The sequence below is a fragment of the Rhinatrema bivittatum genome, chromosome 8 (assembly GCF_901001135.1).
Source record: "Rhinatrema bivittatum chromosome 8, aRhiBiv1.1, whole genome shotgun sequence".
NCBI classification, from domain to species: domain Eukaryota; kingdom Metazoa; phylum Chordata; class Amphibia; order Gymnophiona; family Rhinatrematidae; genus Rhinatrema; species Rhinatrema bivittatum.
Genome location: NC_042622.1, coordinates 6,962,716 through 6,980,254, shown reverse-complemented (window position 1 = coordinate 6,980,254; position 17,539 = coordinate 6,962,716). Strand labels below are relative to the sequence as shown.

At 40.8% G+C, this 17,539-nt stretch overlaps 1 protein-coding gene across 9 annotated transcripts in view; it reads left to right on the top strand.

Annotated features, from left to right (window-relative positions):
* Window positions 1–17,539, top strand: part of ZBTB46 (zinc finger and BTB domain containing 46) — a 319,443-nt gene that overhangs the window by 95,069 nt on the left and 206,835 nt on the right. For all 9 annotated transcript variants that reach the window (XM_029614419.1, XM_029614418.1, XM_029614421.1 and 6 more), the window contains one exon: window positions 407–1,379. In XM_029614419.1, coding sequence (XP_029470279.1) covers window positions 407–1,379 — 973 coding nt within the window. The remainder of the gene's footprint in view (window positions 1–406; window positions 1,380–17,539) is intronic.

The following is a 17,539-nucleotide window of genomic DNA, read 5'->3' as shown; positions in this document are numbered from 1 at the left end:
ATGAAAGCTCGCTGACCTGTATCTATTAGTCGTCATTTTATGCAGCAGAGGTTGTCTTTTTTTTTTTTTTTTTGTTTGTTCTTTTCCTAAAGTAAAATGACTCAGTATATTGAACATAATTTAACCATTTTATCAAATTGATGATCTTAAATAGAAGATCTGACTTTAAAACTCAAAGGTAATTCTCTTTGGGTCTTAATGTTGTAGTTGCTGATTTGTCTCTTCAGAACAGAGTTCTTTAATGTTGTCTTTAACTGAAAGTCTGCACATTGGGAGATGTGTGGAATATATTGAAGAAAAATTCTGTACTGAACTCAGTGTCATTTTTCCTTGGTCATTCCCTTAGTATGATTTATGAAGGACTTGTGTGAATTTGACACTGTTAAATTTTCTTCTTTCTCTTCAGTGTTTGTGGAAAAGAAGTACAAAAAAAGATTCACCAATGAATAACCGAAAGGAAGATATGGAAATTGCATCTCACTACAGACACTTGCTACGGGAGCTCAATGAGCAGAGACAACATGGCATCCTTTGTGATGTTTGCATCATTGTTGAGGGCAAGATCTTTAAGGCACACAAAAATGTACTGCTGGGGAGCAGTCGCTATTTCAAGACATTGTACTGTCAAGTACAGAAGACTTCTGACCAGGCAACGGTTACTCATTTAGACATTGTCACTGCACAGGGCTTCAAAGCTATCATTGATTTTATGTATTCTGCACACCTGGCACTAACGAGCAAAAACGTCATTGAGGTGATGTCAGCTGCTAGTTACCTTCAGATGACTGACATAGTTCAAGCCTGCCACAATTTCATAAAAGCAGCTCTTGACATAAGCATAAAGTCTGAGACTTCAGATGAACTTGCTGATTATGACATTGGTGCACCTTCAAGCAGTAGTACTGATGCATTGATTTCTGCAGTTGTAGCTGGCAGGAGTATTTCTCCTTGGTTGGCACGGCGCACAAGTCCAGCCAATTCATCTGGGGATTCGGCCATTGCCAGCTGTCATGAAGGAGGTAGCAGCTACGGGAAAGAAGATCAGGAAGCAAAAACAGACAGCCATGATGACATTTCATCCCAGTCGTTGTGGTACAGTGACTTGGGTTATGGCTCTCTGCGTATCAAAGAGGAGCAGATCTCGCCGTCCCATTATGCAGGAAGTGAATTGCATCCTGGCAAAGATAATTCCGGGGCTGCTTTCTCAGAACAGAATGTAGGGGATGGCTGGCAGCCTTCAGGCCGCAGAAAGAATCGCAAAAATAAGGAAACTGTGCGCCACATTACCCAACAAGTGGAGGATGATAGCAGAGCTAGCTCTCCAATGCCATCTTTCATATCTGCTGCAGGTTTGCCATTCAACGTTCGTGATCCATCAGGTGAGAGCTAATCTTTTTCATAGAAATTGTAATTTTGCTAACTTTGGATCCAAGTATGTGCTGTTAATTTATTTTCTTATTTCTTTCGTTCCTCTCACATCTACACTATACATGTAAAAATATGCCTTATTTGCTTAAAGGGTTAACTACAGTAATAAGCAGAGTAAAGTTCCCCAATAATGCAAATGTTGTGCTTAAAAGTTTGTCCCTTTTCTTCTCTTCTTTCTGAAGTCAGTGGTATATTTACAATTATATACTACATCATTTCTCAAATGATGGATTTTCTGCCACTGCAGGTAAAGGACAAAACTAATGTTAGTTGAGTGTTTTTAAATCACCACGGAGAAGCAGAGAAATTAATTCAGTCTCAAAGCATCCAAATTTTTTGAATATACAAATGTTTTTATTCATTGAGTCGGCAACTTCATTGCTCAAAAGTACAGAATTTACTCAACACGGGTCCCCCGACACGGACCCGTGTTTCGCCAAACGCGGCTGCGTCGGGGGGGAACAGTGAATTCTTTATGGTATTCAAACTAAAATTAAAAAGAAAAAACTATTAGAGTATTTAAATTAGAGACTGAAAACAACAAGGATCCTGTATTATTAATATAACACTGGTAGTAACTTTTGTAATTTATACCCGCGGGAAAGAAACAAACAGTGCTTATATAAAATAGTAGGAAAATTCAGACGGAGTTTAGCTTAAATTAAGAGGCACCCACACGGACACACAGATCAAACCTTAAATTCTGCAAGGAGCTATCCTTGACATGACAGCAAGTTATATTATATATACATCTAATAAACTTGTGGAAAATCGACAGACTTCAAACAATACAGTGAAGGAAATCAATCTACTTAAAAAGTGAACCTTTTAGATTTCAACAGTCTGAGTATATAAAAAATTCTAGATGTGTATCAAGAACACGAGCAGGTTACCTTTAAAACTTCAGAAATTTAGACGGCGTTTTCGGCAAGGAGCGCCCAGAACGCCGGCATTACTCGATATTTAAAGTGTCAGAATTGGCGCCAAAAATCTAACCAATCCGAAACGAGTTACCTAGGTAACAGCCAGCCAATCAAAGTTAAGCACGTCCAGGGGACAGCAGCAATCTGTCAAAGAAAATACTGCCACTCAATTTCATTGTTGAGTCCCACAGGGGTAAGACTATTCAATTTAAAAATCCATTTTTGTTCCCTGCGTGCTAATATATCAGAAAAGCAACCTCCTCGTGATGGTGGCAGAACTACATCAAGAACATAAAATTTAATATCAGATTCAGTGTGTCCCATAGACGTCCAATGTGCAACTAAAGGGGCTGTTTCTCTGCTATTTTTTATGTTCGAACGATGTTCGATGATGCGAGTTCGAATTTGGCGGGACGTCTTGCCCACGTATAGTTTTGCACACGGACATACAATTGTATAAATCACACCTTTAGTTTGACATGTTGAATTAAAATTCAAACTATATTTAGCATGAGATCCAGGATGTTCAAAAACAGTTAAATTCTGCAAGGATAGCTCCTTGCAGAGTTTAAGGTTTGATCTGTGTGTCCGTGTGGGTGCCTCTTAATTTAAGCTAAACTCCGTCTGAATTTTCCTACTATTTTATATAAGCACTGTTTGTTTCTTTCCCGCGGGTATAAATTACAAAAGTTACCACCAGTGTTATATTAATAATACAGGATCCTTGTTGTTTTCAGTCTCTAATTTAAATACTCTAATAGTTTTTTCTTTTTAATTTTAGTTTGAATACCATAAAGAATTCACTGTTCCCCCCCGACGCAGCCGCGTTTGGCGAAACACAGGTCCGTGTCGGGGGACCCGGTGTTGAGTAAATTCTGTACTTTTGAGCAATGGAGTTGCCGACTCAATGAATAAAAACATTTGTATATTCAAAAAATTTGCATGCTTTGAGACTGAATTAATTTCTCTGCTTCTCCGTGGTGATTTAGACATCGATTGTGGAGAGCAGCACTCGCTCCTAGTTGAGTGTTTTTAGACATGGTCAATGTGGATACCAGTAATAGGCTGGTAGTTGCACTCTGTGGCCATCAGCAAATTTTGTTTGGAGAGCCCATTTAATACAAATTCCTATGGTAGTGTATAGAGCTTAAGTATTCATATGATGGGAGGTCAAGAATGTTCTGTGTCAGCTATCTGTTTCTTTGATTATGATACGTTTACAAGGATTGTTAATGTGTTGGATTTTATTACTGTTTGAAAGTGTCACATTTTTTATTTATTTATTTTTTAACTATGCACAGTTTGAGGAAACTAAGATCAGTGATCAGTCTGACACAATTTGGTTTCATCCTTGACACTTGTAGACTGCAGAGCTCTGGTCACAACTGTGGAATAATAGACATTGAATTTGGTTGAAGAGACATCTGCATAATCAAGGTTTTTAATAGTAAATGCTGAACATTTATCTAGCATTCAAAGCTGAGTTTAAGAATGGATTTTTATTTCAAGCTAAATTTGAAAGGAACACTTTTCCTATTTTTGGGTGTTGATTGCATGTAACATTAAACTGTTTTTTCTGATGTATCTCTGATAAGGGTTGCATTGAAGATAAGTGCTCTAAATCAGCAAGTAAACTTTTCCCTGGAAGAATTGGATGGAAAAGGTGGCACAGAAATTGATAAAACATGGGGAAAACTCTTTGTAAGTTCAACTGTAGTCTTAGTGAAGGAAGAAAAAGTATAAGCACATAAGATTTGCCACACTGGGTCAGAGCGCTGGTTCTCCAAGCCCAGTATCCTGTTTCCAGCAGTGATCAATGCAGATCAAATATGATCAAATTTGAATTAACTGGAAGGGGGACAGTAAGCAAATCAACGGCTCTTGTGCTAATCTTTCAAAAGGGAAACTTTGATAAAATGAGAAAAATTGTTAGAAAAAAACTGAGGAGCAGCTACAAAGGTAAAAAGTGTGCAAGAGACGTGGTCGTTTAAAAATAAATAAATAAATAAAAATTCCATCCTAGAAGCACAGTCCAGATGTATTCCACACATTAAAGGTGGAAAGAAGGCAAAACGATTACCGGCATGGTTAAAAGGGGAGGTGAAAAAAGCTATTTTAGCCAAAAGATCTTCATTCAAAAATTGGAAGAAGGATCCAACAGAAGAAAATAGGATAATACATAAACGTTGGCAAGTTAAAAGTAAGACATTGATAAGACAGGCTAAGAGAATTTGAAAAGAAGTTGGCCGTAGAGGCAAAAACTCACAGTAAAAACTTTTTAAAATGTATCCGAAGCAGAAAGCCTATGAGGGAGTCAGTTGGACCGTTAGATGATCGAGGGGTTAAAGGGGCACTTAGAGAAGATAAAGCCATCGCGGAAAGATTAAATCATTTTTTTGCTTTGGTGTTTACTGAAGAGGATGTTGGGGAGGTACCCATATCAGAGAAGGTTTTCATGAGTAATGATTCAGATGGACTGAACCAAATCACAGTGAACCTAGAAGAATGTGGTAGGCTTGATTGACAAACTGAAGAGTAGTAAATCACCTGGACCAGATGGTATACACCCCAGAGTTCTGAAGGATCTCAAAAATGAAATTTCAGATCTATTAGTAAAAATTTGTAACCTATCATTAAAATCATCCATTGTACCTGAAGACTGGAGAATAGCTAACGTAACCCCAATATTTAAAAAGGGCTCCAGGGGCGATCCGGGAAACTACAGACCGGTTAGCCTGACGTCAGTGCCAGGAAAAATAGTGGAAAGTGTTCTAAACATCAAAATCACAGAACATATAGAAAGATACGGTTTAATGGAACAAAGTCAGCATGGCTTTTCCCAAGGCAAGTCTTGCCTCACAAATCTGCTTCACTTTTTTGAAGGATTTTAATAAACATGTGGATAAAGGTGAACAGGTAGATGTAGAGTACTTGGATTTTCAGAAGGTGTTTGACAAGTTCCTCATGAGAGGCTTCTAGGAAAAGTAAAAAGTCATGGGATAGGTGGCGATGTCCTTTTCTGGATTGCTAACTGGCTAAAAGCAGGAAACAGAGTAGGATTAAATGGACAATTTTCTCAGTGGAAGAGAGTGAGCAGTGGAGTGTCTCTGGGATCTGTATTGGGACCTTTACTTTTCAATATATTTATAAATGATCTGGAAAGAAATACGACGAGTGAGATAATCAAATTTGCAAATGACACAAAATTGTTCAGAGTAGTTAAATCACAAGCAGATTGTGATAAATTGCAGGAAGACCTTGTGAGACTGGAAAATTGGGCATCGAAATGGCAGATGAAATTTAATGTAGATAAGTTCAAGGTGATGCATATAGGGAAAATAACCCATGCAATAGTTAGACAATGTTAGGTTCCATATTAGGTGCTACCACCCAAGAAAGAGATCTAAGCGTCATAGTAGATAACACATTGAAATCATCTGTTCAGTTGTGCTGCAGCAGTCAAAGCAAAGAGAAGGTTGGGAATTATTAGAAAGGGAATGGTGAATAAAACGGAAAATGTCATACTGCCTCTGTATCGCTCCATGGTGAGACCGCACCTTGAATACTGTGTACAATTCTGGTCGCATCTCAAAAAGGATATAATTGCGATGGAGTAGGTACAGAGAAGGGCGACCAAAATGATAAGGGGAATGGAACAGCTCCCCTATGAGGAAAGACTAAAGAGATTAGGGCTTTTCAGCTTGGAGAAGACACAGCTGAGGGGGGATATGATATAGAGGTCTTTAAAATCATGAGAGGTCTAGAACGGGTAGATGTGAATCAGTTATTTACTCTTTCGGATAATAGAAAGACTAGGGGGCACTCCATGAAGTTAGCATGGGGCACATTTAAGACTAATCGGAGAAAGTTCTTTTTTACTCAACGCACAATTAAACTCTGGAATTTGTTGCCAGAGGATGTGGTTAGTGCAGTTAGTATAGCTGTGTTTAAAAAAGGATTAGATAAGTTCTTGGAGGAGAAGTCCATTACCTGATATTAAGTTCACTTAGAGAATAGCCACTGCCATTAGCAACGGTAACATGGAATAGACTTAGTTTTTGGGTACTTGCCAGGTTCTTGTGGCCTGGTTTGGCCTCTGTTGGAACAGGATGCTGGGCTTGATGGACCCTTGGTCTGATCTAGTGTGGCATGTTCTTATGTTCAGATTACAAGTACCTGGCAGGATCCCAAGGGGAAGATAGATTCCAAGCTGCTTATCCCAGGGATAAGAAGGGGATTTCTGCAACTCCACCTTTTGTAGTTAGTGTCATTTCTTCCCCTCCAAAAAGTTAATTATACTGTTGCTATATAACTAGCTTATTTTATTTTTCTTTGTAGCTTATCTTTCTTCTTTGTTGGTTTGAGAAGCTGGCCAGATGTTTCATTCATTTTTGAGATGGTTATTAGGGATGGAAAAATATTTAGAAAACTTGTGAGCCAACCATGAGTCTTTAGTGTCTGAGGAAATATTTTTTCTCGTTCACTTTTATTTTTATTCTCTTTATTGGTCTTTTTTTGAAGTGCTTATTACACTGTTTTGCTTTTGCTTTTTATTTTTCTTATTTTGGAAGCTGTACCACCAAACGTTTTGTCTTCCCACCCTTCAACAGGCACCTGAAGTGCATATTTTAACACTCAAAAATCAATGCCAGCCCAGAGCTGGTGTTAATTTTTGAGGCACTCCAAGCCATGCTCAGAAGAGCAAAAAATAGTTTTGTGGTTCCTCCTACTTAATATTGTTGCAATACTAAGGAGGAACTATAAAAAGCTGAAACAAAAACAAAAAAAACGTGACAGCGGTCAGGTTAGGAAAAGGGAAGCTCAATTTACGAGCGTCCGCCTTCCTAACCTGTGGCTATACATGGGATAGGAAAACAGATGCTCAGAAAATTGAGCGACGTTTTCCTTACCTGCACACAGCCATTTCTCCTGGGCACTCAATGGCATGGACGTGCTGGGGATGCACAAATGATCCATTACGTGTCCCTTTTAGCTTGCCAGCTCATCAGAATGTTAGATTAAGCTCCCAAGAGAGGGGGGATGTGTGTGCATTAAAAAAAACATTTTTTTCGCACATGATATTGCATCGACGCCATAGTTAGTAACTTAAATTGTACACATTCAGTTACTGGCAACCAGTGTAATGCTACCAGCAAAGATCTAGCACGCTCATAGAGACTCTTGCCAAAAAAACAGTTGGGCAGTATTCTGTAAAACTTGTAATTTCTTAATCATTGCCTTTGAAATTCCCAGTAATAGTACAGTGTAGTATCCAGTGAACTCATGAACATAGATGAAGCCACTCCACGTAAAACTGAAAAATTTAAAAAAAAGTCTTAATTTTTAATTGTAAATATGTTCACCGTAAAACCTGAAGGCCATATACTTCCATCATAAAGGTGGAATCTAAACCATCTTGAAATAACAATAGGATAGCCATCTCATACTCCGTTCCCGCACCCCACTCACTGGCTGTTCAAATCTCCCCACTCCTAATACTTCTGTTTTCTTCTTGTCCAAGACTAACTTAATTGCCACCATCCATTGTGTAATTTGTGCAAGATGTTCAAGAACCTAACTGTTTCTTCCAAAGTACTTTTCTTTTTAACTTTGCCTATTTTAGTTAATTTATTTTCTTATTCTGTTTTAAGTACTATTTATTGTTTCTAATATTGTTTTGTCTTAAGTTCTTTTAATCTGATTTTTATTAATTTTGATTTGTCTGTTATTTTAAGATTGTGTTGGAAATGTTTTATGAATGTTATCTTGTACATTGCCAAGGCCTTTTAGAGTTAGGCGATTCATAAATTTTGAATAAATGTAGACATAGACTCAGAAAAACACATTGCCATCTGCACTACTTGCAATCGCCCCATTACAAAAGAAGCAATCCAATCTAAAACCAACCAGTCTAGACCCATTAATCTATTACACCTGTTCAACAGCTGATGATCTACTAGGTCAAAAGCACTTGACAGGTCCAAGAGAACCAACCATGATCTAATCTATAGAGGGGAGATAATCTGTCTGGGATTGCAAAACTCCCTCTGTGTAATAATTTACTAATTATGGTACTTATGCTAGCTCTTTTCACAGTAAAGATTTTTTAATTGTGTTGGTAGTATAGGTATATACCGTATTTTTCGCTCCATAAGACGCACTTTTTTTCCCCCAAAGGTGGGGGGAAAATGTATGTGCGTCTTATGGAGCGAATATAAAAAAAAACCCAAACAAAAATCTAACAAACACCCCCCCCGACTCCCCCAAGACCTGCCGACTTAATTTCCTACAACCCCCCCCAAGACCTGAAATTAATTTCCTGCAACCCCCCACCCTCCTGACCCCCCCAAGACCTGCCAAACGTTCCTGGTGGTCCAGCGGGGGTCCGGGAATGATCTCCTGGGCGCGGGCCATCGGCTGCCAGTAAACAAAATGGCGCCGACGGCCCTATGCCCTCACTATGTCACTGAAACCGACCGCTGCTATTGGTCGGTCTCAGTGACAGTGAGGGCATAGGGCCGTCGGCGCCATTTTGTTTACTGGCAGCCGACGGCCCTATGCCCTCACTATGTCACTGAGACCGATCGCTGCTATTGGTCGGTATCAGTGACATAGTGAGGGCATAGGGCCGTCAGCTGCCAGTAAACAAAATGGCGCCGACGGCCCTATGCCCTCACTATGTCACTGATACCGACCAATAGCAGCGATCGGTCTCAGTGACATAGTGAGGGCATAGGGCCGTCGGCGCCATTTTGTTTACTGGCAGCCGACGGCTCACGCCCAGGAGATCGTTCCCGGACCGCTCCTGGACCCCCGCTGGACCACCAGGGACGTTTGGCAGGTCTTGGGGGGGTCAGGAGGGTGGGGGGTTGCAGGAAATTAATTCGGGAGGTCTTGGGGGGGTCAGGAGGGTGGGGGGTTGCAGGAAATTAATTCGGCAGGTCTTGGGGGGGTCAGGGGGGTGGAGGTTGTTAATTTAAAGGGTTGGGATGGGGGGGGGGGGGGGTTTTGGGGGTTCCCACAGAAAGAAAACTTCAGTCATGATGAATTGAGGAGAAACTAAGTTTTAGTTTAATTAGGCTGTAAATATTAAATTTGTTTTGTAGGTTAGGCATGCTCATATCAAGCAGCCATTGACTAAAATGTGCTTCATATAGTGTGCACCACTGAGGCAAAAAGTCAAGACATATAGTCCTAGCATGCCCAACCAGAGCTGTACAGGTCAAAATCAATTTATTGAAAATATAACATATATATATATATGGATCCTGGTTAGTTCATTAATGATGTAAAAATCAGTTCATCTAGAGTCCAATATTTGTGATTTTTATAAAGTTTCTTTCAAGTGAAATGAATTGAGATGTTTATATCAAAATACTTATCTAGCTTGGACTACTTCATAGTGGTTGATAGATAGGTATAGGCCTCAGATAATATGTCACAAAATTTTCCTTGGTGGCTTGTAAGGAATTTCTACATCACCAAAAGTATTGTACTTTTGTATTTTTTAAGTCACTTTAAACACATTGTGTTAATTTATAATGATTACACCCAGCTAGTTTTGATATTTATGGTTCATTTACTATTAGGTTCTGTTCACAGAGCTAAGAACTCAAAACTAGGTTGTGTTTTCATACTGATACTGTACTTTAACAGAGCAATGAGGGCTGCCAAAGAAACCAGGTTTTCTTTCATTGCTCAGCAAATGTTCTAGTTCTTCAGCATTTGTACTGGTGTGCATTCATGGCGTGTTCTGACTTAGTTCTCCAAGTACCTTCTATCAAAACTCTTGTATCATGATTATTTTTTATATGATTGGTAATTCAAGCTTATATAAGTGTTTAAATGCTTGTTCAAAGACCACTGATATGTGGCTTTGTCTTAGGATTAGTCTAATAAAGGTTACTGGTACAATTTTATAAATCTGCAAACTATACTGGTTCTGTATTTTGTAACTAAATATTGTTTTGACCACATTTTTGGCCTGCCCACAGGTGGACTTTATAACTATGTTGTACAGTGAAGGGATTTGCAGAACTACCAATATCAGACTTAACACGCTGTGAAGCTACTAGCCATACTTGCTAAAATTTAACCTCTAGCATTCCAGGAGCAAATTCCCATCATGATGTTGCTTTAAATTATCTATCCCAACGAAGTAAAATCTAATTTCTCCTTCAGTAGGTTATAGCTGAGGAAAACACAGCATGGCCAGCGATTGCAATAAGATGAACTAGCTTAGTTTTCCTTTGTACAGATCTAGCCATTCACTGATTAACATTTAAAAAGAAATTTTAATGTGCCGTACAACATTTTGGGTGGCACCAGGCTGCTGGGGCTAACCTTTAAAAAGGAGATAGAGCAGCTTTAAAACTAGAACAAGGGGGAAAGCCGACAGTCGCTCAGCAGCGCATGGTTCAGAGAGAGGTATCTTAGAGTTACAGAATCCCAACAGAGGTTCCAGTAAAAGGACCACCTGAGTTAAGATTCCAAATTCCCTGTTAATTGATGAGCAGGATGATAATACAAAAAAACACACTTTGAAATGTCTGTATGCCAATGCCAGAAGTCTAAGAAGTAAGATGGGAGACCTTAGTGTCTAGTATTGAAGGATGAAAGAGACATAATTGGCATTTCAGAGACCTGGTGGAAGGAGGATAACCAACAGGGCAGTGCTATACCAGGGTACAAATTATATTGCAGTGATAGGGTAGATCAACTTTGGGTGGGGGTACTTTGTCTGGGATGGCAGAGAGTCCAACAGGATAAAGATCTTGCAGGAGACTAAATGCATAGTACAATCTTTTTGGGTAGAAATCTCATGTGTAATGGGTAAGAGTATAGTGATAGGATTAAACTACCGTCCAGCTGGGAAAATGATCAGATGGATGATAAAATGCTAAGAGATCACGTAAAATGTTGTCCCTTGGTTAAAAGGTTTTCTCAATTCACTATCAATAGTTATTTGTAAAATTTTTAAGGGTGGTTGTACGTTTGGTGTATGTGATCTATGGTATATGGGGAAGGGCTATGAGTATGAGATTGGTTTCATGTTTTGCTAATGGGATTGTTTGATTTAACAGTGATCTAATTATGTATTTGATACAATGTTTTGGTACATGAAATGAAAACATTTAATTGTATAAATGTTGTATCTGAAGATATTTTGGTAAATACGAAATATCTAAATTGTTTGAAATAATACTCTTTACAGTATATTTCACTGTTTTATTTATTGAAAGGTATTAATATTCTTCTGGTTTTACAACATGAACAGTTTGTTCTGCATTGGTTTGACTGAGACATCTGTGATGAGAGTAATTATCTCCAATCTAACCATATAGGAGAATGGGTGTAGCAAATTTAACCTCTATATCTTATCTAGGGTATTTCTGCTAATCTGAAATACTTAGAGTGAATTACAGGTGAATAGATATATAGATATATATATATCAATCACACAAAACATATACAAACTGGCCTCCATGTTCCATAGTATAAACCAGCAGGGTTCATCCTAAAATATGTAAATAAGGGCAGCAGTCCCTACCGAATGCAATCATTAGCTCTTATCAAAGGCCTCTGTAAACAGAGCCATAATCTTTTCACAGAAGCCCTCTGGTAGTAAAGCATGTCATAGGAATCTTAAGCTCCTGCTTGTCTATGGAGGTATGAGAAGAAGCTGTTGATGCTTTTATCACTCTCAGAAGAGACAGAAGGACTTCTGTGGACTTTCTCGAGTGCTTGTGAATGGCAGAAGTAAACTGTTGGTTGCACTGCAGATGTTAGTCTTTAAGACTGGATTTCTCAGTACCATGTCTCTAGGGCTAAAAGCAAATCTGTTTTCTATCAGATCTAAGAGTATTCATTAGATATATTTGCATAAATGTATTGTAATCCAGCTAATTAACATATTTTTTATGCTGAAAAATACAGGGCTTTGCGGCCCTTGAGAACCTCTGATTTAGGTTGATAGCAGAAAGTTTTGCTGCATATGCTGTAGAGGCTGAGAGATTTCACTTCCCCCTCATCCAGATGTTAGTGATGATATAAAAACCATGCTCCTTTGAAGGAAAATTATTGGTATTAGGAGATTTGGGGAAGACAGGAGGGATGAATTTGTATTGCAGCTTTTAGATTATATACATGAAGATATGACTGGGAGTGCCGTTTACTAAATGACCCAATGTCCTACTCCTCCCTAGTGAGTGGGATGGTCTAGGCTGTGGATCTAAATTATTTATTTTATTTATTGATATAAATCTATTAGGCAACCCTTTGCAGTATAACAATTTCAATATTGGGAATATTTTGATTTTATTGCTGTATTGTATCATGCTTTTGAATTTTTTTCTGATGTATTTGCTATTTATCCCAGGACAAGCAGGATGCTAGTCCTCACATATGGGTGACGTCACCAGAGCCCTAGCGTGGGAAATCTTTCTGTCAAAGTTTCTAGAAACTTTTGACTGGCCCTGTGAGGCCACTGAGCATGCCCAGCATGCCATGATATTCTCTGCCACAGGTGTCTCTCTTCAGTCTTCGCTTTTCCGCGCTGCTTCAGGCATCGTGGGACAGGAGCCGTTACAAGTTCTTCACAACATTCTCTGACTGAAAAGTCATAGTTTTTCTAATATTCTCTCTCATAGAAGTCTCTCGGGGTTCCCTTTCACCGGCTGGTGAGTACCTCAGTCTCGATTTCTAATTTTTGAAAATTTTTTCTCATGAATTCCCATTCTCTTTCGACAGCCGTCGATAACAAAATGGCTACAGGCTTCAAAAAATGCCCTATATGTAACAGAACCATGTCGATCACCGACCCACATCTTGAATGTGTCCTCTGTCTCGGTGAAAAGCACGATGTGAATACTTGTCCTAAATGCGCTGAGATGACGGCGAAGGGACGAAAGGCTAGGCAGGAAAAAATGGAATACTTGTTCCAGCTGCAACTGATTCTTTCCCCTTCAAAATCATCGAAGTCGTCTCCGGCCGGAGTGACTAAACGAGCATTACTTAAAAAAAAACCTCGCCCAGACGATCCGGTGATCATCCGTCCACAGCATCGACGAAGTCGACCGACCAACTAAAGCTAAAACATCGTCATCGGCATCGTCGACCGTCATCGTCGGCATCGACGTCCCAGGAGGAATCGACGACAAAGCGGCCAAGGACCCAGGAAATAGTGGTCCCCTCAATGCCTGGGCCTTTGCCTCCATTGATGCCGGATCCTCCACAGACGTCTGCACAGGATCCATCATCGCAGCCTCCGCCACCGCTTACAACTGCTCTGATTCCATCAGTTGTACAGCCGGAGTTGTCTGATCTCATCAGACAAGCGGTCATTCAGGCTTTAAAAGATCAAGCACCTCCGGCGATCTCGCCGATGCCACCAGCATCGAAGCCGGTTGTATTACCAATGCCAGTGGGCCTGCCGGTGCCCTTGTTGGCACTGAGGACAATGATGGACTCGATCACTACGACACCGAGACTCATTACGTCATCGACATCCATCTTCGCCCAGATACCATCGGGCTCTTCGATGCCACTCTCGATTCCAACGACGTCGAAGTCTTCCAGAACACTTCTACCAGAACACTTCCGACTACTACATCGATGACAACCACTGTATCATCGAGGCAACCATCATCCGATTCTCCTGAAGTACAGGATCTCGCATTCTATAGATGTCTTTTACAAAGATATCAAAATGTCATCGATAACCTGCCATCAACAAAGCCTCAGGACACCTCACATTTGTTTTCCTCCGATGATCCACAACCAGGCACTTCAGGCCTTCATTACCCTCCCAGATCTCCTCCAAGGTATCCTTATAGGGATGACCCAGACGACTCTTGGGATGACCAGCAGTCTGTAACATCTTCTGAGGGTTTCATGCCTGAACCATCACCTCCAGAAGATTTATCTTTCTCAACATTCGTACAGGACATGGCTGACTCCATTCCCTTCAAACTAACAGCAGAAGAAGATACCAGGCAACAAACTCTAGAAGTTCTACAGTTTGTAGACCCACCTAAACAAATGTTGGCTGTTCCAATCCATGAGGTTCTCTTGGATCTTCAACGCCGCATCTGGGAGCATCCATCTTCTGTCCCCGCATTGAATAAGCGTGTGGACACAACCTATTTAGTGCAGACAGCTCCAGGATATCAAAAACAAGTTACCACACCAGTCTGTTGTAGTAGAGTCTGCACAGAAAAAGTCAAAACATGTGCATCCACACTCATCAACTCCACCTGGTAAAGACCATAGGTTTCTCGATTCATTAGGCAGAAAAGTGTATCAAAGTGCCATCTTGAACACAAAAATCTCTGCTTACCAATTGTACATAACACAATATCAGAGGAACTTTTGGAAGCAAATGGAGGAATTTATTACTTCTTTGCCTACGCAATTCCAGGAACTAGCACAGGCCATAGTCAACAAAGGCCTAGAAGCCGGAAAGCATGAGGTGAGGGCAGTATATGACAACTTTGAGACGCTTCCAGAGCAGCAGCAGCTGGAATCACCGCCCGTAGATGGACATGGCTTAAGGCCTTGGACCTCAGGCCTGAGGTCCAAGAAAAACTTGTGGACCTTCCATGTGTCGGCGACAATTTGCTTGGAGAAAAGGTCCAAGAAGCAGTACAACAGCATAAAGCCCATACACAGACTTTACGTCAACTGTCTCAAATACTTCAAGATCCCTCTACACAATCTTCTCGTCGCCTACCTCGAAGAGAAACCAGACGTTCTTACTATAGGCCAAGAAGATACTACCCCCAAACTTCTAGGGGTAGGTCAACTAGACCACAACAACGGTCCCAGGCCAGACAGCCTAGGCCTACCCGCCCGCAACCCCTGCACAGACAGGCCCAGTGGCGGGCTTTTGAAATACAGGCCAGAGAACAAGTCCATCCCCTAAATCCTCGACCAGATCTGCCAGTAGGAGGAAGCGTATCCTATTTTCACATACATTGGCTAAACATAACATCAGACCAATGGGTACTCTCCATAGTGTCTCGAGGTTACAAACTAAATTTCCTCTCAATTCCTCCAGAATCTCCACCACATTTCTTCTCACAACAAAATTCTCAACTACTTCAATTACAAGTAGAATTATCCATCCTTCTGAGAGCCAGGGCTGTACAGTCAGTACCCCGGACTCAGCAGGACAGAGGATTCTACTCCCGGTATTTCCTCATTCCAAAGAAAATCGGAGGCCTACGTCCCATCCTAGACTTCAGAAATTTGTTGAGGTTTCTGAGGAAAGAAAAGTTCAGGATGGTTTCTCTAGGCACCATGCTTCCACTTCTTCAAACAGGAGACTGGCTTTGTTCTCTGGATCTTCAAGACGCTTACGCTCACATTCCAATATTCCCTCCTCATCGCAAATACCTGCGCTTCATGGTGGGCCATCAACATTTCCAGTACAGAGTTCTGCCATGCGGCCTAGCCTCTGCCCTCAGAGTATTCACAAAATGTCTGGCAGTAATAGCAGGACACTTGCACAAGGAAAGTGTCCATGTTTTCCCATATCTGGACGACTGGCTCATCAGGAGTCAATCTCAGCAAGGAGCTCTCACTTCTCTGGCTCGAACAATTACCCTACTTCACTCCATGGGTTTTCTCATCAATTATCAAAAATCCCATCTCACTCCAACTCATCTGCTTCAATTCATAGGAGCAGAATTGAACACCAATCTAGCAAAGGCCATTCTACCTGTAGATCGGGCAAGGACACTTACTCTACTAGCAAGATCCATTTACTTACAGAAACAAACAACAGCTCATCAGTTTCTCACTTTACTAGGCCATATGGCCTCCACCGTTCATGTCACTCCTATAGCACGACTCGCCATGAGTTACTCAATGGACTTTAAGATCACAATGGATCCAAGCCATTCAACCACTACATTATCCAATTCAAGTGACCCACCAACTAAGATCATCTCTACTTTGGTGGACAAACATGGACAACTTGCGCAAAGGCCTACCCTTTCAGCAACCAGTCCCACAGATAACGTTAACTACAGATGCATCCACCTTGGGTTGGGGAGCTCACATAGACAATCTCCAAACACAAGGGACTTGGACAACACTCGAAGCAACATTTCAAATAAATTTCCTAGAGCTTTGAGCTATACGTTATGCTCTGCATGCGTTCAAGGGACTGCCTTTCACACAAGGCTGTTCTGATCCAAACTGACAACACAGTAGCCATGTGGTACATCAACAAACAGGGAGGTATGGGCTTGTATCTCCTTTGTCAAGAAGCTGCAAAGATTTGGGCCTGGGCCCTATCACACTCAATATTTCTCCGGGCCACTTATCTGGCAGGCACTCAAAATGTACTAGCGGATTGCCTCAGTCGTCAATTCCAACCACACGAATGGTCCCTGGATCCCTCAGTAGCGACCAGGATCTTTCAGCGTTGGGGTCAACTGACAATAGACCTCTTTGCGTCACATCTGAATCACAAAGTGGACATATTCTGTTCTCTACACAAACAGAAGAATCAGCCAGCCAAGGACGCCTTTGCTCGCCCTTGGAACTCAGGCCTACTATATGGGTATCCTTCAATACCGCTCATAACCTGGCTTCCTGGCTACTTTAGCCCCCAAGTTCTATGCCCTTGTTTTATGTAACTTTGCTTGATTCAGCCTTCTTGTTTTTTGGTTACTCTTGTTTTTTCCCCTAAGTTCCATGTAAACCGGCCTGATGTGAATTCTATTCGTGAAGTCCGGTATAGAAATATATATTAAATAAATAAATAAATAACCAAAACTCTAGTGAAGCTTTAACAGGACAAGGGGTCCATGATACTCATAGCCCCATATTGGCTTCGACAAGTATGGTTTCCCACACTTCTAGACCTCTCGATCAGGGATCCAATTCGTCTGGGAGTAGCTCCCACTCTCATAACTCAGGATCAGGGTCGGTTGCGCCATCCCAACCTTCAATCTCTATCCCTGACAGCATGGATGTTGAAAGTTTGAACTTACAGCCACTCAATCTTTCCACCAACGTATCTCAAGTGCTTCTAGCTTCTCGTAAACCTTCCACACGTAAGAACTATTCTTCCAAATGGAAAAGGTTCACTCTATGGTGTAGGCAGAAAAAAATTCACCCTTTTATTTGCCCCACTACTTCTCTACTAGAGTACTTATGCCACCTTTCAGACTCTGGTC